This window comes from Neovison vison, chromosome 11, assembly GCF_020171115.1.
Source record: "Neovison vison isolate M4711 chromosome 11, ASM_NN_V1, whole genome shotgun sequence".
Taxonomy (NCBI): domain Eukaryota; kingdom Metazoa; phylum Chordata; class Mammalia; order Carnivora; family Mustelidae; genus Neogale; species Neogale vison.
This window is the reverse complement of record NC_058101.1, coordinates 151,620,686-151,646,093: the sequence shown is the minus strand read 5'-3', so window position 1 is coordinate 151,646,093 and position 25,408 is coordinate 151,620,686. Positions and strand designations below refer to the sequence as shown.

General features: G+C 36.1%; 1 protein-coding gene across 2 annotated transcripts in view; it reads right to left on the bottom strand.

Moving 5' to 3' along the window:
• Positions 1 to 25,408, bottom strand: part of FZD3 (frizzled class receptor 3) — a 110,924-nt gene that overhangs the window by 85,285 nt on the left and 231 nt on the right. For both annotated transcript variants that reach the window (XM_044225023.1, XM_044225022.1), the window contains exon 2: positions 16,202 to 16,884. In XM_044225023.1, the coding sequence (XP_044080958.1) occupies positions 16,202 to 16,390 (189 nt within the window). In that variant the 5' untranslated portion in view covers positions 16,391 to 16,884. The remainder of the gene's footprint in view (positions 1 to 16,201; positions 16,885 to 25,408) is intronic.

The window sequence follows — 25,408 nt, the reverse complement described above, 5'->3', positions numbered from 1 at the left end:
ACTAGCAATCAGACAACAAAAAGAAATAAAAGGTATTCAAACTGGCAAAGAAGTCAAACTCTCCTTCTTCACAGATGACATGATACTTTATGTGAAAACCCCAAAAGACTCCAACCTCAAATTACTAGAACTCATACAGCAATTCAGTAATGTGGCAAGATAACAGAAATCAGTTGCTTTCTTATACACTAACAATGTAACTGCAGAAAGAGAAATGAAGAGAATCAATTCCATTTACAATAGCACCAAAAGTTGTAAGATACCTTGGAATAAACCTAACCAAAGAGGTAAAAGAGTAAAAGATCTATACTCTAGGTATTATAGAACACTCATGAAAGAAATTGAAGAAGACATAAAAAGATGGGAAAACATGCCATGCTCATGGATTGTTAAGAGTAAACATTGTTAAAATGTCTATGCTGCCCAGAGCAATCCACACTTTCAACACTATTCCCATCAAAATACTAATGGCATTTTTCAAACTACTAGAACAAACAAGCCTAAAATGTGTATGGAACCAGAAGAATGAAAACTCGACCACTCTCTCACACCATACACAAAGACAAACTCAAAATGGATAAAAGACCTCAGTGTGAGACAGGAATCCATCAAAACCCTAGAGGAGAACATAGGCAGTAACATCTTCAACTCCTTGCAAGACACAAAAGCAAAAATGAACTTTTGGGACTTCATCAAGATAAAACAAAACAAAACAAAAGCAAAATGGGAAATAAAAGCAAAAACGAACTTTTGGGACTTCCTCAAGATAAAAAGCTTCTGCACAGCAAAGGGACAGTCAACAAAACAAAGAGACAACACACGGAATGGGAGAAGATATTTGCAGGTGACACTACAAAGCACTGATATCCAAGATCTATAAAGCACCTCTCAAACTCAAAACTCAAAAAACAAATTATCAAGTTAAAAAATGGGCAGAAGACATGAACAGACACTTCTCCAAAGAACGCATACAAATAGCTAACAGATAATGAAAAAATGTTCATCATCATTAGCCATAAGGGAAATTCGAACTACTGAGATACCACCTAACACCACTTAGAACAACAAATATTGACAAGGCAAAAAACAACAAATGTTGGAGAGTTTGTGGGGAAAGGAGAACCCTTTTACTGTTGGTAGGAGTGCAAGTTGGTACAGCCACTTTGGAAAACACTGTGGACGTTTCTCAAAAAATTAAAAATAAAACTACTCTATGACCCAGCAATTGCACTACTGGGTATTTACCCCCAAAGATACAGGTGTAGTGACAAGAAGGGCCGTATGCACCCCAGTGTTCATAGCAGCAATGTCCACAATAGCCAAACTGTGGAAAAAGCCAAGATGGCTTTCAACAGATCAATGGATAAAGACGATGTGGTTCATATATATAATGGAATATTAACAGCCTTCAGAAAGGTTGAATACCCAACTTTGCATCAACATGGATGGGACTGGAGGAGATTATGCTGAGTGAAATAAGTCAAGCAGAGAAAGTCCATTATCATATGGTTTCACTTATTTGTGGAACATAAGAAATAGTATGGAGGACATTAGGAGAAGGAAGGGGAAAATGAGGGGGGTTTGGGAGAGGGAGATGAACCATGAGAGGCTATGGACTCTGAGAAACAAACCAAGGGTTTTAGAGGGGAGAGGGGTGGGGGGATACATTAGTCCAGTGATGAGTATTAAGGAGGGCAGGTACTGCATGGAGCACTGGGTGTTATATGGAAACAATGAATCACGGAACACTATATCAAAAACTAATGATGTGGGGTGCCTGGGTGGCTCAGTGGGTTAAGCCTCTGCCTTCAGCTCAGGTCATGATCTGGGACCTGATCAGATGATCTGGGTCCTGGGATGGAGCCCCACATCAGGATCTCTGCTCAGCAGGGAGCCTGTTTCTCCCTCTCTCTCTGCCTGCCTCTCTGCCTATTTGTGATCTCTCTCTCTGTCAAACAAATAAATAAAACCTTTTAAAAAACACAAAAAACTAATGATGTACTGTATGGTGACTAACATAACATAAAACAAAACAAAATGTACCTTGACTTTCAGTAGATAAAGATGAGTTTATTCTAAATTATATTTAAAAACAAAATAGGTTTTGAAAAAAAATTGGGAAGAATCATGCCAGCCAATTTTAAGACTTACTATATAGCTAACAGTAATCAAGACAGTGTGGTATCAGTGGAGAGACAGATACAAAAGATCAATAGAACATAATAAAGAAGGGGCACCTGGGTGGCCCTTGGTTTAGTTAAGCATCTGCCTTCATTTGGTTAAGCATCTGTCTTCAGCTCAGGTCATGATCCCAGGGTCCTGGGATTAAGCCCTGCATTGGGTGCCTTCATTTGGTTAAGCATCTGTCTTCAGCTCAGGTCATGATCCCAGGGTCCTGGGATTAAGCCCTGCATTGGGCTCCCTGCTCAGTGGGGAGCTGCTTCTCTCCCCCTACCCCCTGTTTGGTCTATCTCTGTCAAATAAATAAATAAATAAATAAAATCTTTAAAAGAAAAAAAAAAAAAGAACATAAGAGAGAACCCAGAATTAAACCACACAAGGATTGACAATTAATTTTTGAGAAAGGAGCAAAAGCAACTCAATGGTGAAAGGACAGTTTGGTGCTGGAGGTAGTAGATAATTATAGACAAGAAAATGAACCACACCCTATACAGATTAACTCAAAAGGGATGCATGGATTTAAATGCAAAACATAAAAGCTATAAAACTTAAAACAAAGAAAAAATCTTCCAGACCAAGAGTTAGGTGAAAATTCTTTTACCAAAAGGACAATCCATAAAACATTAAAAAAAAAAAAAAGGTAAACTGGACTTAATTAAAATTTAAAACTTCTCTTAAAGGTCTTATTAAAAGGATGTAAAAACATACTATAGACTAGGATAAACTATTTGTAAACCATATACCCAACAACAGATTTTTATCTAGACTATATGTAGAAGTCTCAAAACTCAAAAATAAGAATTCATGCAATATAAACAAAAGACATAAACAGAAATTTTACCAAAAAGGATATATGAATGGCAAACTGAGTACATGAAAAGACATTCATTATCATTAACCATGAGAGAAATGTAAATTAAAACTGCATTAAGTACCACTATACACATTTTAGAAAAATTGAAATAAAAAATTATGACAATACCAAATGGTAGTAAGAATATAGGAGAAGTAAATCTCTCATGTGTTGCTGGTGAGAATATAAAATGGTACAACCACCATGGAAAATAGTTTAGCAGTTTCTTAAAATTCCAAACATATGCTTCTCATATGATCCAGCAATCACCTTCTGGGCATTTATTCCCCCAAAATAAAAATTTATGTCTGCACAAAAACCTGTACATGAATGGTCATAACAGCTTTATTTATAATAGCAAAGATCTGAAACAACCCAAATGTTCTTCAATGGGTGGTTGATTAAACAAATTGTGGTACAGCTGGATAACAAAATATTCAGAAATTAAAAATAATAACTATTGATACACAGAACTTGTATGGATCTCAAATGATTATTATGCTAAATGAAAAAATCTCAAAAGATTACACAATGTATGACTCCATTTATATAACATCCTGAAATGATAAAATTACAGATAAGGGAACAAAGTAGTGGCTGTTCAGGATTGGGAAAAAGGCGGAGGGAGAAAGGAAGTGTAAGAGTTCCTTAGTGGTTCCTTTGTGTTTCCTTTGAAAACAGTTCTTTAACTATAGCACTGGCTACACAAATCTACATATGTGGTAAAATTGCAAAAACTAGGAGCACATGGTTGGCTCAGACCACAGAGCATGCACCTCTTGATCTAGGTGTTGTGAGTGGAAGCCCTACCTTGGGCACAGAGCTTATTTAAAAACAAAAACAAAAAAAACCTGCAAAGACTACATACATGGACACATGCATATACACACACAAAAATGAGTACATTTAAAAGCTAGTGAAAGATCATAAGGTCTATAGATAGCACCAAGGTTAAATTCTAGTTTTTATGCTGTATGACAATTATATAATGTACAAAGACTGGGGCTGGGAGGGGGCAGGGACTAGGTAGGGTACACAGAATTTCTTTGTACTCTTTTTCCAATTTCCCATGAGCCTATAATTACTTTAAAATTAAAAGTTAAAAACGTTATTACATTCACATATTGATGACATGTACATGCATCATACCTATGAGCATTTGTATGTCTTTATTTTCATGTATGCCTTAAGTCTCAAAACTTGCTTGGTACTTAGGAACACATAAAATATCAACCAATCTGATATTGTTATGTTACTATGTTAGTAAAACCTTCATCTGTGTATTACAGATGAATTATAAAATTGATTTGATTATTTTGTACAGTCATCAATGAGCCTAAAGCTACAAGTTTATGCTCCTGCCACTTATTAGCTGTAGGTATCCTGTACTGTGCATCTCAGCTAGCATTCACTGGTACTAAAGGGATAGGCAGCTAAGTGCCTTATACATATTATCTCATTTAATCCTCCTGATAATTATTAATCACATTTTATAATACATATGAAGAAAATGAGACATTAAAAGTAACTTGCCCAAGATCACAGAGATACAAAGACAGACCCAAGAGTCAAGACCCTGGCATTCCTATCTAGAGCCCTTGAACTTAACCAATTTATTCCACATAACCTCTCTAAATTTCAGTTCTCTCTTCTGTAAAATGGTCTTAATAACATATAAAGAATAGTATATGAAATAGTTAGCACACAGAACCCAGTAAAAGCTTAGAAGGCGATCAGAGAAGAGATGCAAGTTAACAGAACTATAGCAGTCCTACATGGTGGGCCTAAAGAACCCTGCTGAATTTGAATGCCCTGTTCTCAACAACTGAAAGTCAACTGGAATGATGTTATTAAAAAGCAAAGCAAAGCATGGATGCACATTATGCTAGGTGAAGGAAACCAGACATTAAAAAGTAGATATTGTATGGTTACATTTATATGAAACTCTAGAAAATGAAAACTAATCCACAGTGACAGAAAACAGATCAGTGGTTGCTTGGAGCAGGGTGTGAAGGGGGGGTAGACTACAAAGGCACACAAGGAAGCTTTTGAGGTAATGGAAATGTTCTATATTTTGTGTTGATGGTTTCACAGCATACACATGTGTCAAAACACCAAACATTTTAAATGGGTCCAAGTTTGTACACTAATTACCTCAATAAATCAGTTATATAAAAACAGAAATATTAATATTACTATTTTTCAAATGAGCAAATCACCTTGGTTTTAACTCATTGGAGTTAACCTCAGCAAAATCAAAATGAAAAGAGGTAGCCTGAATACTGTAAAGTTGAGAATATATTGGATAATACTATTAAAGCTTTATCAAATAGAAAAACAATTTAACTGTTAAATTTTTTGAAGATTCCTACTGCGTACCTCCTTAAACAGTAATGCTTTTTGTTCACTAAATCAACCAGGGTATAGGAAGTTTACAAACTGAAAAGTAACTTTCTAAAATTAAATTTCTGGTTTCTACAACAAAGGTGCACTACATGGAACCTTCCATTCTTTGTTCAAATTCAAATCAACCAAGCCTTTGTGCTCCCATTCTCTTTCTTCTTTCAAATTTCCATTCCTGTTACCATAGGAACCTGCTAGCTGACAAGCCTTCAAGCACAGCAACAGCCCAAGCTTAGCAAGGGGGTATGAAAAGGGGACAGAGTCAAAGGCCAAAATTTGACTCATGAGAATCAGAATTCCAATCTTTGTCACTCTACAAAGGGTCTGGTAACCATAGAAACTGTATCCTACTGCGTTTGGGAATATTATGACTAAATTCACTAAATGTGAAACCAACAGTGGAATGGCCTTGGAAATTTAAAAAATGGTATTCATTATATTTCAGATCCAAAATAGAATAAGAAGTTATTCAAAAACAACTTTTTAGAATAATTCCAAGTGATTTAAAATAAGATCCTTAAAAAACTCCTTTTCTGTAAAAATAAATTCTCAGTAACTTCTAAAGCTTTAAAAATTATTTTGTATTTAAAAATTCTAGGTTTGAAAAACACCTTTAATCCTACAGATTTTTCTTCTACAGATCTTAATTTTAAAAAATGTCTTGAGATAGGGTACTAAACACTTTCCAACAATATTTCAGTAAGGTGGTTTACAGAAATTTGCCATTATGAGATGAACATGTTTATCTTCTTAAGCCAAAGGGGAATTCCCAGAGAAGCGATAAAACTTGACTTTTAAGGAAGTTTTAATATTTTTCAAATATCATCAACAGTTCTGAACTATGATCTTTCTCAAAAGATAAAACCTTACAAACAAAATTCTACCACACTTCATAATTTAATTGAAAATAAGTACTTTAAAGGTATTCCTTTAAAGTGATTTGTCACATAAGAAAATGAAAGAAAAAATTTAAAAGTTTTTTTTTCAATCAGAAATAACTAAATGCTATTAATTCCCCACTGCTTGTATGTACATTTTTCAATTTAGAAGATTCTTAATTCCGGACTGGTTTCCCTGTCACACAATAGACTTCTCAAGTTACTTCACTAGACTGTTCTTTGCTTTGATAAAACCACATTAAGAGTAAACCCAAACAAAAGACAATAAGGGAAGTAAATGTGATAAGGCATGTAACCTGATGATACAAACCATGAATTGCAATCAAATTTCATTTTCTAAAAAAGCCTACAAAGAAAATGTTAATAATTATTACTACATAGGAGTATATTACACTATTCTCTTACAAAAGACAACAACAACAAAACTTTCAAGGCCCATTCAAATACTGTCTACAATTGATCCCTTTCGCAGAAGATCCTTCTCTCTTTTGAATCCCTTCTTGTGGCATTTACCAAGTTCTTCCTTGTTTCAGTCATTGAATCAAAATATATTTAATAAATACTAACTCTTGGGTACTGTAACTGAGAACTAAACAAAAAGAATGGCTGGGATTATTAAAAATCAAGTTTCTGCACTAGCCATTTAACTATTTTAAAAGCATGTGTTTCTTATAGAAAACTTTAAAAATATTAAATAAGACACAGGAAACATAAATGTGCTAATTCAGGAAAACCACTGTTGGCCTTGGTGAAAATCCTTCCAGATCACTTACTCCGCATAAACACACACACATGTATTTTTTAACAAAAACAGGGTGATACCATATATAATGTTATCCACTCCTTTTTTTTTCCTATTTAATAATGTATCAAGTATAGCCATTAGAATTTTGACAAAGATCAAGAAGAGACTATTTAATGCAGAAGGAACATTAGAGCCCCAGAGATGGGAAAGACAGGTTGCTCTGTTCTTTTGCTTAATTACAACATTTAAAAGTACAAACACATGATGCCTGCCTAAAGCTCTGAGTCACTTTGATTTACTCCCCAACCCTCAAAAGGCAAAGTAAAATACCAGTGTTCATAGTTATATGGTACCCCTGGAACTGGGATTACCATCCCCATCAAGCACACTTCTATTTACAACCAAAGGAAATTAAGTGCTTAGGTATAATAGAAACATGATCAAGACTACTCTCACCTCTTAAGGGACTTAAATTTGTTAATTAATACAACATTTTTATTTTCTAGTAATTTAGCAGTTCCTATGTGTGAGGCACTTGTTGGATTTGGGGCATACAAAAATGAATAAGGACAAGCCTTGATTTCAAAAGGAAAAGACTAAAAACAACCCAAAAGTCCATCAATAGGAATTGAGTAAAAAAAAAAAAAAAAAAAAAAAAAAGTAAGGGCAATTTAACACCCACTAGGATGACTATTAAAAAAAAAGAAAAAGAAAAACAAACCCAGAAAATAACAAGTGTTGACGAGGATGTGGAGAAATTGGAACATTTGTGGCACTGCTGATGGGAATGTAAAATGGAGCAGTTGCTATGGCAAACAGTAAGGCGGTTCCTCAAAAAATTAAACACAGAATTATCGTATGTCCCAGCAATTCCACTTCTGGGTATATATATCCCCCAAAATTGAAAGCAGGAACTTAAACACCCATATTCATAGCAGCATTATTCATAATAGCCCAAAAGGTAGGAGCAACACAAGTGTTTGATGGATGAGCGGATAAACAAAGCGTGGTATACACATAGAACGGAATATTATTTGGATTTAAACAGGAAGGAAATTCTGGCATATGCTACAAGGATAAACCCTGAAGACGTTATGTTGTTGTTGTTGTTTTAAAGATTTTATTTATTTATTTGACAGAGAGAGAGAGCCAGAGCGGGAACACAAGCAGGGGAAGTGGGAGAAGGAGAAACAGGTTTCCTGCTAAGCAGGGAGCCGCATGTGGGACTCAATCCCAAAACCCTGGGATCATGACCTAAGCGGAAGGCGCTTAACGACTGAGCCACCCACGCGCCCCTTGAAGACATGATGTTAAGTGAAATAAGCTAATCACAAAAGGACAAATATCATGATACCTTTTATATTAGGTACCAAGAATAGTTAAATTCAGAGAGAAGGAAGAATGTGGTTGCGGGGGGCTTGAAGGAAGGTAGTATGGGGAGTTACTGTTTACTTGGTAGAGTTTTAGTTTTGTTAGATTAAAAAGTGCTAGAGATGAATAGTGGTGATGATTGCATAACGAGATGAATATACTTAATGCCATTGAACCTAAAAGGGTTGGAATGATGAAGTTTATATGTATTTTGCCAATTCTAAAAAAATTTTTTAATGAGCAATACCTATAAATACTACTATGGAATATCTATGATAAATTGTTAAAGGAACACAGAAAAAACAAATAGTATGACACTATACCAAAGAAAGTTGAAAAAATATACATGGACAGACATTACATAAACATTTTATATAGATATTATATTGCATTTACAACTTTTTAATGGAAGAATAAACAAAAACCTTTATATGACTATGTTTAAGAGGAAGGAAAGAAAAAGGTAGAAGGGGAAGGGCCAGAAACTAGACTTCTCTGAATGTATCTTGTTCTATGTATAAAGTTTCAAAACAATTAATTAGAAAGAAAGAAACTTAAAGCAAAAAAAAATTTTTTTAGCCAAAAAAATTTTTTAAAGTCATTCCTCAAAAAATGAAACATATGAATCTAAATAAGTATTGAGTTTAACCACACAGAGAAGTATTTAACTTTAAAATACAGTAATTTTACTATATGTCTGTGGTGAGTTACATCCCTAAGGACAAAAAGAAGTATAAAACAAAATGAAACTCCTTTCAGTAATCATATTGTTAGTAGTAATGCTAATATTCTTAAATTCTATAATGTGTATGTACATAAAGTTTTAGTATTAGAAAAAAGAGAAACAAGATTTTTAAATGTTAAATAAAAATTTTGCACTATTATTTGAATTGAAAGCATCAGTAAAAACTCATGATGTACTTTCTTTTAAAAAAAAAAAAAAGTGTTTCCTAGCTTTGTCCACAAATAGGCCTAAAAATGACTAACCTAGGATCAATAGGCTTAGAACCCAGATAGTGGTCTCTAAATACCATTTCCAACTAAAAGGAACCAGTGCACTCTAAAGAAATCTCTGATTCAAACTTCAAGAATTTTAAGAAAATTCAGATTTTTAAGAAAAGAGTTTCTTTGGATCAGCAAAGAAAATGCTATTAGAGTGCCAGTAGGAAGAACAGTAACTGCAATGGGTTGAAACACATCAAATATGTTAAATCCATGAGTTTATAATGATACTTTGAAAAAAAAAGCAAAGAAAAAGCAAAGAAGCAATGACAGACTACTAGGGTAGTGTCAAAAACCAGGAGCTACCTTGAAGAGGCTCCCACTACCAAAGGCAATGCTATTAGAGTGCCAGTAGGAAGAACAGTAACTGCAATGGGTTGAAACACATCAAATATGTTAAATCCATGAGTTTATAATGATACTTTGAAAAAAAAAAAAAAAGACTTCATTGGTCACCTTTGAAGCATGCCTGGGAATCAACTCATTATCTTAAAAACTAATAAATACTGGAGAATGATCAAGAATTTATCCTGTCTTTCTTATATAAACTATTTTTATATATAGGAGAGTAACTTTGTAGCCTATCAGTCAATAAGAAGTTGTTTCTGTTTATAAAGCATTCCAGCCCAGCTGAGAAATGAAGAATGACAAAATTAGAGTATCATCATTTTGCAAAATTTTAATGAAATTAACAATCTAGGAGAGGATCATGAATGGCTGCCAAAATTATAAAGAGTGACAACCAGATATTATGTGCCTAAGAAGTTTTCTTAAAAAAAAAATCAAAAAAGGAGACAGAGGAACTTGGTAAACAAAACCACAGGGATGCAATCAGCAAAATAAAGACTATGGGAAACTCTACAGGGCAAACATATTGTAAGAGAAAAAGGAGAGAGGAAAGGGAAGAAGAAATTATATAATAAAAGAAACTTAAGAGACATAACAGTTGAATGCAATATATGAATCCTGATTTGAAAAGCCACTATAAAAAAAACTGTGAAATAATCAGAGTAATTTGAATTTACTAGAGTTGATGATATGGAGGAAGTGATAAAGATACGGTGCTTATATATTGTGAAAGAGTTTTACTTTTTAGAGATAAATACAGAAATATTTATAGATGAGGGGCGCCTGGGTGGCTCAGTGGGTTAAGCCGCTGCCTTTGGCTCAGGTCGTGATCGCAGGGTCCTGGGATCAAGTCCCGCATCGGGCTCTCTGCTCAGCGGGGAGCCCGCTTCCCTCTCTCTCTCTCTGCCTGCCTCTCCATTTACTTGTGATTTCTCTCTGTCAAATAAATAAATAAAATCTTTAAAAAAAAAAAAAAAGAAATATTTATAGATGAAATTATGGTGTTTGAGATTTGCTTCAAAGTAACCCAGTTGGATGTGTAGTCATAAATGAAACAAAACTAGCGGTGAGTTGATAATTTTTGAAGCTGGATGATGGGTAATTGGTATGTGGTATCCATTATACTATCTTATCTATATTTCTATAAAACTGAAATTATCTACAATAAAAGTTTTTTTTTTTAAAGTCACAGTTTGAGTTTGGATAACATGAAGATTGGTTCAAACATGCTTTGCTCTTAATGAATCATAAAAGATACCAGCATTTTCAGCTTTTAGGTACTGTGTTCCTTGTAGGATGTATCTCACTGCCAGCTTTCCCATACAATAGAAAATCTTTAATGAGGATGACAAAAGGAAACAAGAAATGGAGGCAAACATAAACAATCCCAAGAGTTTTTTCCTCTGATTATTCTTTAGCCATCTGGTTTCTTTAAAAAAAAAAAAAAAAAGAGTAGGGAAGCCTGGGTGGCTCAGTCAGTTTACTCTTCTTTTTTTTTTTTTTTAATTAAAAATTTTTTAAATAAACATATAATGTTCTTTTATCCCCAGGGGTACAGGTCTGTGAATCGCCAGGTTTACACATTTCACAGCACTCATCATAGTATATACCTTCCCCAAAGTCCATATCCCCACCCACTTCTCCCGTCCCCGCTGCCCCCCAGCAACCCTCTGTTTTTTGAGATCAAGTCTTCTACAGTTTGTCTCCCACCTGATCCCACCTTCTTTCATTTTTTTCTTTTCTTACCCACCAAACCCCCCACATTGCGTCTCCACTTCCTCATATCAGGGAGATCATATAATAGTTGTCTTTCTCTGACTGACTTATTTCGCTAAGCATAATATCCTCTAGTTCCATCCACGTCGCAAATGGCAAGATTTCATTTCTTTTGATGGCTGCATAGTATTCCATTGTATATATACACCACATCTTCTTTATCCATTCATTTGTTGATGGACATCTAGGTTCTTTCCATAGTGTGGCTATTGTGGACATTGCTGCTATAAACATTCGGGTGCATGTGCCCCTTCGGAGCACCACGTTTGTATCTTTAGGATATATTCCCAGTAGTGCAATCCCTGGGTCATAGAGTAGCTCTATTTTCAGTTTTTTGAGGAACCTCCACACTGTTTTCCAGAGTGGTTGCACCAGCTTGCATTCCCTAAGTGTCTTACTCTTGATTTCAGCTCAAGTCATGATCTCAGGGTAACGGGATCAAACTCCGAATCAGGGACTACACTGGGCATGGAGCCTGCTTAAGATTCTCTCTCCCACCCCCACATCTGACTTGAGTGTGTGGGTTCCCTCTCTCTCATTCTTTAAAAAAAAAAAAAAAAAAGAGTAGACAAGTGATCCATATTGTAAAGAGATGAATGCTTGTTCCACACACTAACTGAAGTTAATCAGGGTGATAGGCGATAAGGACTACTGCTTTGCATTCACACAGCACTTTAACTTTTCAGTTTTTACATATACATACCACTTACATTATTTGACCTTTTTTTAAAAAAAGATTTTATTTATTTATTTGTCAGAGACAGAGAGAGCACAAGCAGGGGGAGTGGTAGGCAGAAGGAGAAGAGGGAGGGAGAAGCAGAGGGAAAAGAAGGCTCCCCATTGAACGAGGAGCCCGATGTGGGACTCAATCCCAAGACCTTGGGATCATGACCTGAGCCAAAGGCAGATACTTAATCAACTGAGCCACCTAGGCATCCCACATCATTTGATCTTAACTACCTTATAAAATGGACAGGGAAAGACATTCACTTCCTAGAGGAAACCAACATAAAGAAGTTACAAAACTAGTTAGCAGCAAAATACAAAATTTCCTATCCCCATTTCACTAAACTGTGTCCTTCCTATCCAACTGTATTTAATTATCCAGTATACGGGGAAAGACAGTTCAGATCTCTTTCATTACCACTTTCATTACCATTATCACTTTCAATACCACAGTATTATGACTGCAGTCATAAATACCTGATAATGTGTGGTTGGTAAAGGTAGTTACTAACAATTTGTTGACAATTTGTTGTCCATGCTGGACAGCTCCCAAAAATTTACTTAGAAATTTGGATAGCTCAAAATGGTTTAGGAAACTCAGGAATGAGAAGTTTTATTTTGTTTTATTTTTTTCCCTATCAAAAACCATTGGCAGGGGAAAAGATACCAAGTTAAGAACTCAAAAATTTAGTGTGTATGTTTGTGTATAGATGAGTATGTTTTCGAAGGGAGAAATAGAGAAATAATAAACACATTAGAAAAGAACTTTTCTTTTCCAACTTAATGACTTGAAACTTAACCCATTTATTTAAACATGTTCCAATTTCAATGAAAGTACAAAGAATCTTACACCTACAATGAAAGAACAGCCAACTGACTGACTGTGAATAATCATATTTGAAATAACCCAGATTTTGTATTTTCTCTCATCTGTGGTATCCTAGCTCACTATCATGTACTATTCTCTTCTGGGCACTCATTATGATTCACCAGATCAGTACAGGAATGAACCCAAAGCAGACCTGAAACATGGGAAAGCAGAATGATGCTAGCCCTAAGAAACTATCTTTCAACTCACCCTGTCCCACAGTGAACACTCAAAAATGTTCTTCAGGGGCGCCTGGGTGGCTCAGTAGGTTAAAGCCTCTGCCTTCAGCTCAGGTCATGATCCCAGGGTCCTGGGATCGAGCCCCACATCGGGCTCCCTGGAGCCTGCTTCCTCCTCTCTCTCTGCCTGCCTCTCTGCCTACTTGTGATCTCTGCCTGTCAAATAAATACATAAAATCTTTAAAAAAAAAAAAAAGTTCTTCAATTTGCTCCAACTACTTGCTCCTGGTAAAAGTTGACAGATACACTCTAAGATCAGAGATAGAGGGTGTCATCAGGAGATTCAAGTCCTTGTAAGGACCCAAGAATCCTCACTTCCATCTGGAAGGATAACTGCTGAGTTTCCATGTCCTTGTTTCCTTATGTCTATCTGGAAGGATGGAAACTACTAAGTTTCCATGCCCTTTGCTATTACAGAAACTTTACACTCAAACTGTCTGACAATTCTGTCAGTGGCATCAGTGTCTTGATATGACAACCATGCAACAAACAACTATCTGCAGCATTGTTTGCTTCAAAGAACTAGAGCTTTCTCTCAGAAAATGTTGCCCACCTAGGTGCTCTCTCCTAATGTGTGGAATTTAAACAGAAGCAACCTTGTTGCCAATAAAAGATCTAGACTACACATGCACCTCTAAGAGGAGGGTAGTGATAGCTTACTATGCCATTATTTTGAATGTCCCAAGAGCATACACCTAGAAATGCAAGTTCACTTGGAACAAATACATTATCTTTCTCTTTAGGATCATTTAGAAATGGTAGTTGGAATAGAATCATCTGAAGTTAACCTACTGTGTGCCACACACTTTGCTAGCAACTTTATAAGTTTAATCCTAATAGGCCTTCAAGGTTTTTTGTTATTTACTGCCTTTTCACAAATGAAACCAAAGCTAAGGAACTTGTTAAGTGACTTGCTCAAAGTTCAAAGCTACTACAAAGCAGAGATAAAAGAACCCAAATCAGTTCAAATATCTTGGTAACTTGCTTCTTGGTACCCTATTTGCTTTCTAAAGGAGTTATACTGACATAATGATACTAAAAACAAAGGTATTCCTACTTCAATTGTTTTGTAAGAGAATTGATGGGTTCAATACACAGTAAGGACTACTTTGTCCAGAACCAAATTAATGTATTAAACCAATATCCATTTTTGTATCCTAATCTGATAGTCTACACCAAATCTCTCTTTACCAGTTAGACCTTATATAGTTAGAAGAGCAGAAAATGTTTTGTTCAACTGCTCTAGTGGTCTGGAATATATAAGATACCTTTCAAATTTCAAAATCTATAATCATCTTTCTACAAAATTTCCCAGACACATTTATGTTAGTTTACTTGGAAGTAATGAATCTTTGGGTTTTGCCATAAAATGAAGCATTCTAAAACATGTAGGCTTCAATGTGCTGAAAGCACTGTAACAATAGATTACAGACTAAACTACAAAACATTATCGTATAATTATTAGCTCCACTTTACAAGCAAAGAAACTATGGTAAGAAAGTTCACATAACTTGCCTAAAGTAATACAGCTAGAAAGTGGTAAAGCTAGAATTCAAACCCAGGTTTGCATAACTCCAAAGCCTATGCTTCCTACTGTCATCACCTGCTGGCTCCTAGCTCCTATCTGGTAAACATATTATCCTTGTTCACAATTCTAAAACCTCTATAGAAATGCATGCACACTTATTTAAACCTATTGTTCACTATAGCCATTAATTTGTCATAGTTTCTAAAGTAAAATACTGAAAAATTACCATTAGAAAAATTCAGGTAAGACAACACATTTTTGCAAAGTTGGGAGAGGTCAAGGGCAGAAAGTTTATACCACCAAACCATTTTTGTTTACCAGGAGTTATAATTCTTAAATTGATGTGATGGTAAAGCCAAAAAATTTTTTTTTAATTTTAAGAATATTCAAATACCATAAACCCCCAGCCTAAAGGCTGAACAAAGAACTTACTTTACAAGATCACCTTCCCATCAATAAGTAAGGGCTGAACTGTGACTATTATTATATTCTACTCTTTTTTTTGGGGGGGGGGGGAGATTTTATTTATTTATTTGTCAGAGAGAGAGAGAGAGCACAGGCAGACAGAGTGGCAGGCAGAGTCAGAGGGAGAAGCAGGCTCCCTACCGAGCAAGGAGCCCGATGTGGGACTCGATCCCACGACACTGGGATCATGACCTGAACTGAAGGCAGCTGCTTAACCAACTGAGCCATCCAGGCGTCCCATATATTCTACTCTTTATTTGAGGTTTTATTATCAGCCAAACAGAAAAAATGTAATCATATCATAACTGGACAGTTTTAAACTTCTGAATGGCTATTATCTTCCATGTTCCAGTGTTTCATATTTCTTTAAAAAAGCATATCAAAAAATAGGTCAAGAGTAACATTCCCCAAACATGAATTCCTCAATCTACTAGAGTTGAATCTAAAAATGTAACTTTTTTTTTTTTAAAGATTTTATTTATTTATTTGACAGACAGAGACCACAAGTAGGCAGAAAGCCAGGCAGAGAGAGGTAGGGAAGCAGACTCCCTGCCGAGCAGAGAGCCCGATGTGGGGCTCGATCCCAGGAATCTGGGATCATGACCTGAGCTGAAGGCAGAGGCTTTAACCCACTGAGCCACCCAGGTGCCCCTAAATATGTAACTTCTTAATGTAGAAGATATAGTTTAAAATAACATTCTTCTGGGTTTTTTTGTCAGACACATTCATTAGATTAGTTAATAACACAATATAAGAATCACTGTCTAAAATATGTCAAATAATAGATCAAGTCTTACCTCCATTGCTAAAGCTGCTGTCTGTTGGTCATAGTGATTCAGAAGATTAGGCATGAAGGTAGTATTATAAGGCAAATCTTGGCACATCCTCAAGGTAATGGGTTCACAAGAAAACAAACTGTGCCCACCTATATGTCCCACAAACATAGTCAAGGGCCAAAAGTAGAAGACGATCCGACTCATAGCCATCCTTCCTGGATCTGAATGAGATTTGGTTGATCAGGCCTACTCAATAAGGATTTTAGATCTTTATATACCTGCAGGTCTCAGCTTGAAAGTATTTCTTCTATATCTTACTGTTAAGTTCTTCAAACAGTTAAATACTCTTTGCACCGTCAGAGGTTTGTTAGCTTGGTCTCACAAAAGGCATTTGTTTTTGGTTTCACAATACGGGAAAATGACATCATCTTGTCTCTTCTTTTCATTTTATTACATAGGGCACATTTGGCCAACATATCAAGTTGATCAACCACATTCCCAAACAACAGATTCCATCTTAGGAGAAGAGCTATTTCTTCCTTGATTGAAATATCTGAGAAGTATTTTTTTAAATCAGAGATACTAGTAATTTCCTCTCAAAATATTGTAGACTTGATATTAAAGTCTTCGATGAGTTCAGTAAAGTTGCAGGATACAAAATCAATACACAAAAGTCAGTTGTGTTTCCGTACACCAACAACGAACTAAGAGAGAGAGAAATAAAGAAAACAATCTTTGATGACAGATATCAATCACACTGACCTCACAGATAAAATACATGGGTATTTCAGAGTCATGGTATAGTTTTTCTACTTTATCATTTATGCGAAAGAAATACTAAAACAATCCTTAACCAGAATTTAAAGGCAAAATTTCTTCCTTCAATTGTTAATATAACATATAGTTTAAGTTCTTATCTAGAATGGCAGTTTTTCCTTTGTCACAAGCTATAATTGATCCATTTTGAAAAGTTTATGCTGTTGTCATAAATTTAAATATCTGCCATACTTAGACAAATAAATAAAATCTTTAAATATATGCCATATTTATAACCAAAATTACGGAATTTAAAATGTGTATCTGTTTTAATCATTAATAGTGCATTTTTACATTAACTGACATGGCAGAAGGTATTGCAAAAACAGTGAAATATATATAAATTGAAAGATACGAATTATACTTACTAGCTGTGTAAGTATCAACATATCATTTAACTTCTCTGAACTCAGAATTTTTCTTCCTGAAAATACTCTCTCTCTCTCTGATAAGGATGATATGTGAGTGAATTATGAGATAATATATGTAAAAGTACTTTATAAAATAGTTAAGTAGCACCAAACATTAGGTAATTTTATTACTAAATTACACTTATACAAGGGCGATCTCCATTAACCAATATTGAACTGGCAAACAGAATGTTCTAAAAGTACTATCAAGAAATTTTTCCAACATTATATCATCTTTTCAGATCGTGCAAAAGCAGTATCATAGATGTAGAAATATTTGACTAATAAATGTTTCATTGTATAGCCAGGCTGCAGAGAATAAAAAAATCCCCCCCACCCCCCAAAAATCACAGCAAGAATAGGAATGATTCTCAGTTACAGTTTTCACTAAACTTTAGATTCTTCTGACTTGCCCCTACTTTTCCAAGGGCAAAAATACCTATCTTATTTGGGGCCGAGAGGGTGTGGGCAGACTGAAAGGTAGGTCTGGTAGGAAAAAGCATTTACTAAGTTATGATACTTTCATTTGGCTTAATAATGATTTTAAATTTCATTTTGTTTTATATACATTGGTTATTTCTGTGTTTGTTGTGAAGAGCCTATGTTCAAAACACATGAGTTCAGATTCACAAACTCTCAGAGACCCAAGTTAATACGACAACTTAAATACTAAAGCCTACGACAGCTTAGACTTTGAGACCTGGACCCTTTTTAGTGAAGCAGGGAAAGAAACTGTTCTTTGTTCACTATCAATGCTTGGGACTGCTGCATCCCAAGTTTTAGTTACTAAGCAGAAAAAACTATTTGGAGAAAATAAAGCAGTTGCTGAATCTTTCCAATTTCTTCCTCTAGTACCTGGTATTGAGTGGTGGAAGGGAAAAGGAAAGTCTAGGAACTGGGGATACTAAAAAACTGAATTAGAAACACTAAAGTTATGAGCAATCCCTGCCCCAAATGACTTTTCTCTGTGCAAAATCTCTAAGTCAGAGATCTTTGCGACAGCTTTTTGGCCTGCCATATTTTTTTCCTCCTTCAAGCTGGCCCCAGAAATGTGAGGTCTGGTTACAGAAAACTGGTAGTAAACACAGTCGTTTATATTTAAGCTTAATTATGTGCAACACAGTAACAATTATGCATATCATTAAATATGTGTCAAATAACTACTGAAAGCTTTACTTGGTTACAGTATTAAAATATCCATGTAAGTTCAGTTTTTGTAGTTTATTGCTTAGGCAGCATGTTCATCTGCTTTCAACTTAAAAAAAAAAAACTAAAGAGAACATTGCTCCTTTTTTGAACATGTACATAATAATACCAACAATTTTTCAAATTTCATTTAGACTAATTTTTTTTTAAAGATTTTATTTATCTATTTGACAGAGAGTGCATAAGCAGGGGGCGTGGGAGAGGGAAAAGCAGGCTCCCTACTGAACAGGGAGCCCAACGCAGGGCTTGATCCTAGGACCCTGAGATCATGTCCTGAGCCAAAGGCAGATGCTTGCTTAACTGACTGAGCTACCCAGGTGCTATTAGACTACTTTTTCAAAAAGGTATTTCAAATTTATGGTTCAAAGAAGACCATCATATAAAAGAAGGAATGAGAACTATCTCATTGGGTTTTTAAAACTAGATGACACCCCCTTATATTTCTCCTCCCTACTTTACTTTAAATTAGTCCTTTTCCTCCTCTACAAGTGAAGCTTCCTACTTTTTCCTTAAAAAAGTTTCCTTTATGTACTACAACACCCAAATTACCATGTATCAAAACACTTCTGGAAAATCTATTGTTAGGCTAGAGAAGGATGAAAATCTTAGTACTTTAAGACTGTAGTTTATGATTATTGAAATAAAAAGTGAATTCAGGGGGCACCTGGGTGGCTGATAGGGTTAAAGCCTCTGCCTTCAGCTCAGGTCATGGTCCCAGGTTCCTGGGATTGAGCCCCGCATTGGGCTCTCTGCTCAGCGGGGAGCCTGCTTCCTCCCCTCTCTGCCTGCCTCTCCACCTACTTGTGATTTCTGTCAAATAAATAAATAAAATCTTAAAAAAAAAAAGTGAATTCAGTGAGACAAAAAGAAAATAAGGCAGTAAAAATCTTAAAAGAATATATGTTTCCTCCAAATAAGAGGCTCTCTAATTTTAACGTGTAGTGGTAGATTCATGGATCCCCTTAGAAGTCTAAGAAATTTGAAACTCTGGAGAACGAACTACATTCTAATGGTCACCTCAGGTACTGTAACAAATGGTCTGTAAGTCACGTTTTGAGAAATTCTACCCTAAAACCAAGTAATTTAAAGAGAATAGCTATATTTAAATATTATATGCTTAGCAAAAGTAATACCTAAAACAAATTTAAAAAATAAAAGCAGATAAAGAATAACACTTTAATAGAAAAATGGGAAAAGGACATAAATTTACGAATGAATTACAAATAACCAACAAACACACAAAAATATTCAACTTTACTAATAATGAAAAAAATGCAAATATGAGAGAACACTTTTGCCAATCAGACAGACAGAAATAACAAATGAAAGAACACAGTATGGGAGAGGATGCAGAAAAGAGAACATTTTCAACATTCCAATAACTGGTTTACAGCTGGTATTTTAAAAATGGCTACTTACCTCAAAAGCCCTTAAAATGTGCACAATTTGATGCAACAAATCTATAATTTATTCTACATAAACACACAAGTACACATGATGCATAATCAAAATGAGAATAACACTCTATAGAATAAAAAACTAGAAATAACCTAAGTCTACCAATAAGGGATTCATTAAAAAAAAAAAAAAAAAAGTAGGGAAGGAAATAATGAAACAAGATAGGATTGGGAGGGAGACAAACTATAAGAGACTCTTAATCTTGCAAAACAAACTAAGGGTTGCTGGGGGGTGGGAAGGTTGGGTTATGGACACTGGGGAGGGGATGTGCTACGGTGAGTGCTGTGAAATGTGTAAGCCTGATGATTCACAGACCTGTACCCCTGGGGCTAATAATACATTGTATGTTAATAAAAATAATTTTTTTTAAAAAACAAACCAAAAAAAACCCAACAAAAAACACACACTATGGTATAACCACATGGTGGAATATTATATAGTCAGTAACAATACACTAAGTAAAAAATAAAATTAAAACAATTTTCTAAATAGCATACATGTCCTATTTCAGTCAAAAAATATATACACAGAATAAAACCATTTCAACTGCTTAAATATATTATAAATGCTCTGAGATTTAACAAAAGAACCTATGGAACATTATTCTGTATATGGAATAATTAACTCTGCTAAACCTCCCAATGTGTGCTGACTAGCTAACAAGAATAAATACTAGTTGAATCACTGATTTATTGGCTGCTAATTAAGGAACAAGCAAAGGGACACTCTAATGCCCTACTGCAGGTAGTAAGGAAAGCCAAAAAGTGATGATCAATTTCATTTGAGTAAAAACTGGTTTTCAGTACTGAAAAAAATCAGATCACTGATCAGCTGAATCAAACAGTATGCACATTTTAAAAGAACTTTTGATATGCATTCCAAATCGCTCTTCAATAACAATGAGATACTGCTTCTAAACAGGATTGTGTGACAGCAAAAAGTCATTTTTCCTAAGGTAGAGTCATCTATGGAAAAGCTATAAGTTGAAGTTCCAGATCTGCAGGAAATAGAGAAAATCCTGGACCCAATGAGGTCCTGCCAAAATATACCAATTCATTAAAAAAGGTTAACAGTCATTTTGGCATTCTTACTGATATTATACTGTTTACTAGTAGAATCTGCAGCATCTCAGATAAATAAAGGGACCTGCTGAGTGAACATAACTGGAGCAAACAGCTTCAGGGCCCAGGGGCCATCAAAAAGTGAGTGACATGGCAACAGCTATTCAATGCCCTACTTGTGGGAGGAGAGGCACACTCACTTCTCCATACAGCAATGTGGAAAACTAAGTTGTCTGATTATCATTCCATCAGAAAACAAAAGGTCTAGATACATCTAATTTTTATAAATGTATAATATTAGGAATCTGATACTCCCTAATTACCAGTTAAATTGTAAAAGCCCTTAAAATAAAATAAGCTGAGTATTTGTCCTGAAAAACAGCAATAAAGGGGTAGGAGATTCAATCTCGGAAGACTTTCTCCAGGCTAGCTGCAAAACCAGACCCAAAGCACTTAGGTGGGAAAAGCAGGAGGTGGCAACTGTGAAGAGGAAAGCAGGCTGAATCCTGAAGAAAGACTGACAAAGTAGGTCCTGGGGCTGTCAAGAGGGTCCTGCAAAAGATTAGGTTCAGTAATTCTATTCCAATTCATACTTTTTGTAGACAAAATGATCCATTTCATCATTCTTGGTTTAGATTTAATTTTCTCGACACCTTATAAACAACATTTTGCATTTCAAATTCAGAAATACTATCCAAAGGCTGCCTCACACACAATGGCTACAGTCGGAACAGGGGCGATATTCTTTTGTCTTCTTTCAGTTTCCCAAAAATGCACCGCAAGGACTAGCAATGACTACCTCTAAATAATGAAATTTCTTATTGTAAGAGAAATAAAATATACACTCAGAGCATAGTCACTAAGTGTTACTTTCCTTTTCCTAAAATCCACGTGTTCTCTGGCCTTTTGTTTTCCACATCTTATTACATAAAAAATGAATTTATTCACAAAATTTTGTTTCCTGGTTGCTAAGTTTATATAGCTTCATATTTAATTCATAGGGCCTAGATTCCTATTAATCTCTGAATGAGGATCTCTTTCTGCTCTAGGTCATCTGTCTAATTTTTAAAGTCCATCTGGGCATCTACCTACTACCACAAATAACCTAATCATCCAATGTGCTGAGTGATGATAAGGTTTATTAAAAAAAAAAAAAAGGAAAAACAAACACATCTAGGGTCAAATTAAAATGAATGATAGGCATCAAAATCCACCTCACTTTACAAATTAAAAATTACTTTTAAGACTAAAGAAACCAGAAGATCTTTTAACAAAAGATCTGAAAACAAAAATGGAAAGTTAATTGGTTATCTGAGTGGCTCAGTGGGTGGAGCACGTGACTCTTAATTTGTGCTGGGTGTTGTGAGTTTGAGCCCCACACTGGGTGTAGGGATTACTTTAAAAAACAAAATCTTCAGGGACACCTGGGTGGCTCAGCGGGTAAAAGCCTCCGCCTTTGGCTCAGGTCATGACTCAGAGTCCTGGGATGGAACCCCACATCAGGCTTTCTGCTCCGCAGGAAGTCCGCTTCCTCCTTTCTCTCTCCCTGCCTCTCTGCCTACTTGTGATCTCTGTCTGTCAAATAAATAAATAAAATCTTAAAAATAAATAAATAAATAAAACAAAAACCCCCAAATCTTCAAAACACCAAAATGGAAAGTTCAAGGATGGCCAGATTCTTAACTTTAAAAAAAATAATAATTTTGGATTGAAATTCCAGCCCAGTTTTCCCTTTCCAATTAAGATCTACTCATCAGAAAATCCCCTAACATCAAGCCCGACTTTTTCCCTTAGCAAGGTTTTTATGGTTTGTATGCTTTGACTGTAAAATTATTTCAGAGAGATAAAATCTGGAAATCAGGATTTTGTTGTTCTGAGCTCACTAGCCTAGTTAAATACTTCATTCCTTGGATCCACCAAAAGTGTCAATAGTTCTTAGCAAAATGAAGTGAAAAGCACTTTGATGCAATCATCAGTTAAAACTCCTCCCTAGTCAGTGAAGAGTTCTTACTCTTTCCTCAAATCTTTACTGAAGAATTTCAACAGACATTTACCAAATCATTCTTTTTATTTGCATTATTGGTCTTTTCATGGGAAGCTACAGCTTTAAGCAGCCATAGTTGTAGAGTTTTAGGAGTCAAAAAAACAACAACCATGAGGCCAACCATCACTCTCTTCTGTGAAAGGTAAAGATGTAAGAACTGTTTCCTACCACGTTTCCTAAAGAAAACAGAGTAAGAGAAGCCTAACATCAACAAACTAATACGCTCAGAATTACTTTTGCGTATACAATCTTATAGTTTTATTAACAAACTAATATGAAATTTAAGACAGGTAGAGTTTTTCCTGAAATGGGAAACAGAGGACTTACTATGAGTTAAAAACTCCTTTTTCCTTTCCCAATGACAAAGCCTTCCACACTGTGCTATACAAAGGAAGAATGTGCACTTTATTAAATTCCTCTCAACATTCCCTACTTCAATTATCTCAATCATGGAACTCCCGAGAAAAATCTCCCTAAATATTCAAAGCACAAAATAAAGCTCAAAAGAATATCGTAGCTAAGATGAGGAAAAGAATGAAAGAGCCCAACAGTCATTCCTTCTACTATTAATGGGACGCTGTTATAGATTTAGGAGAGGTGAAAAGGTAGAGAATATTAGTAAGTGGATGAGATTTTAAAAAAAAATACTAAGAAAGAGAAGGTAGGATGGTAGGTTTTATTCTCTTGATAGTTTCAAAACATTTGGCAGGTAGAGAAGGAACGTGTTATTTTACTAAATAAAAGGCAAGAGGGTAAGAGAACGGGTGCATTTTTTTTTAAATTTTATTTAATTGACAGAGAGAGACAGCTAGAGAGGGAATTATATTTTATCTTCAACTCCATCCCTTCAAGCCCACCCATTAAGCTTTCAAGCCTCTTTCCTACTTTCCCTAACTCTGAATCTTTTTACCCTTGGCTGTGGCTGGGTAGTTCATGTAAATGACCTCGTCCCCACCCCACCCCCCAAGAAGATAGTACTAATTTGCTTAAAAGTATGGATGTGAAGCAGTATCTTGCTTCTTAGCAACAGAACTAAGAATTTATCTATTCCTCACACTGTCAGCACACCACTGAAGACTAAAAGGCTGAAGAGGGAGGTAACATCCTCATGTTAGTCAGGTCTTTGTTTTCTTGCTTTGCAGTATTGGCTTTGCAAAGTAACCCAATTCCTGTAAATATTACAGTCTATCAAAAGCACTTTTTTTAAAATAAGATTTTGTTTGGATACTTTTATACAGCAGTCATTTTTATAGGCGTTGGGTCTGGTCTGCTGCTGCATCTGCCCAATTTCAGAAGAAAACCAAAATTCAAAATGTCATTTTAATTCTGGGCAAAAAATTGGACCTCTTTTATTGGGTGGATACTTTTCAACTTCACATCTATCCCACAGCTAAATTAATGGCACGCGCTTTTGTTCTTTAATAAAAAAAAAAGAAAAAAGAAAGAAAGAGAGAGAGAGAGAGAAGAAGTGGGGGGGGGGGGGGAGGCCCTCTTTCTCCTACAGAAGAGCACCTAACTCCAAGACTCCTGAGATTTAACGAGCTTCTGGTAAGATGTTAAAATGTCCTGAAATGCTTTTACAGCACCTTCATTTGAGAGGCCGTCTATTAATTACCCAGCAGTACCCTCACGGCAAATACACATTAGCATAAAAGAGGGCAGCGGGGGAGGCATCTGAGAGGCAGTGCAGACTTTGGAAACTGATGGGATGGAGGGGACAACTTTTAGGCACTGGAAATAAGAGGTCGGCCAAATGCTGAAACAACATCCAGGCAAGGGGCAATTCTAACGTGCGTCTCGGGCCAGCCCCAAGCACCCGGGGCGCTGGAGCCCTAGATGTATTGTCCTCCTCCCCCCACCCCCTCGGCCACCGCGTCCTCCACCCACTCTCCCGCGAGCGCCACGCGCCCCCGCGGCGCCAACCCAGGGAGTGGGCGCCCAGCCCAGACACCCTCCTCCGCCCAGGGTTTGGGCGGAGGGTGGCCGAGAGAGCCGCGGTCCACACTCGCACAGGTTGCCCAGCGCGGGCTTAGGATGCAGAGGGTTAATAATCTCCCAGGCATCTGCCCATCCCAGCCTGCACCCCAAAGTCGGCTCCTCCGCACCCCTTCGGCGCGCCGTGGGTCCCGAGGAGCCCCTCTGACCCCCGCCACAGCCTGGCGCCGAAGGCTTTTGTTTTGGCCGCGACGAGAATAACGATCCCTGAGGAGGAGGTGCCGGAGCTGCTGGTGGC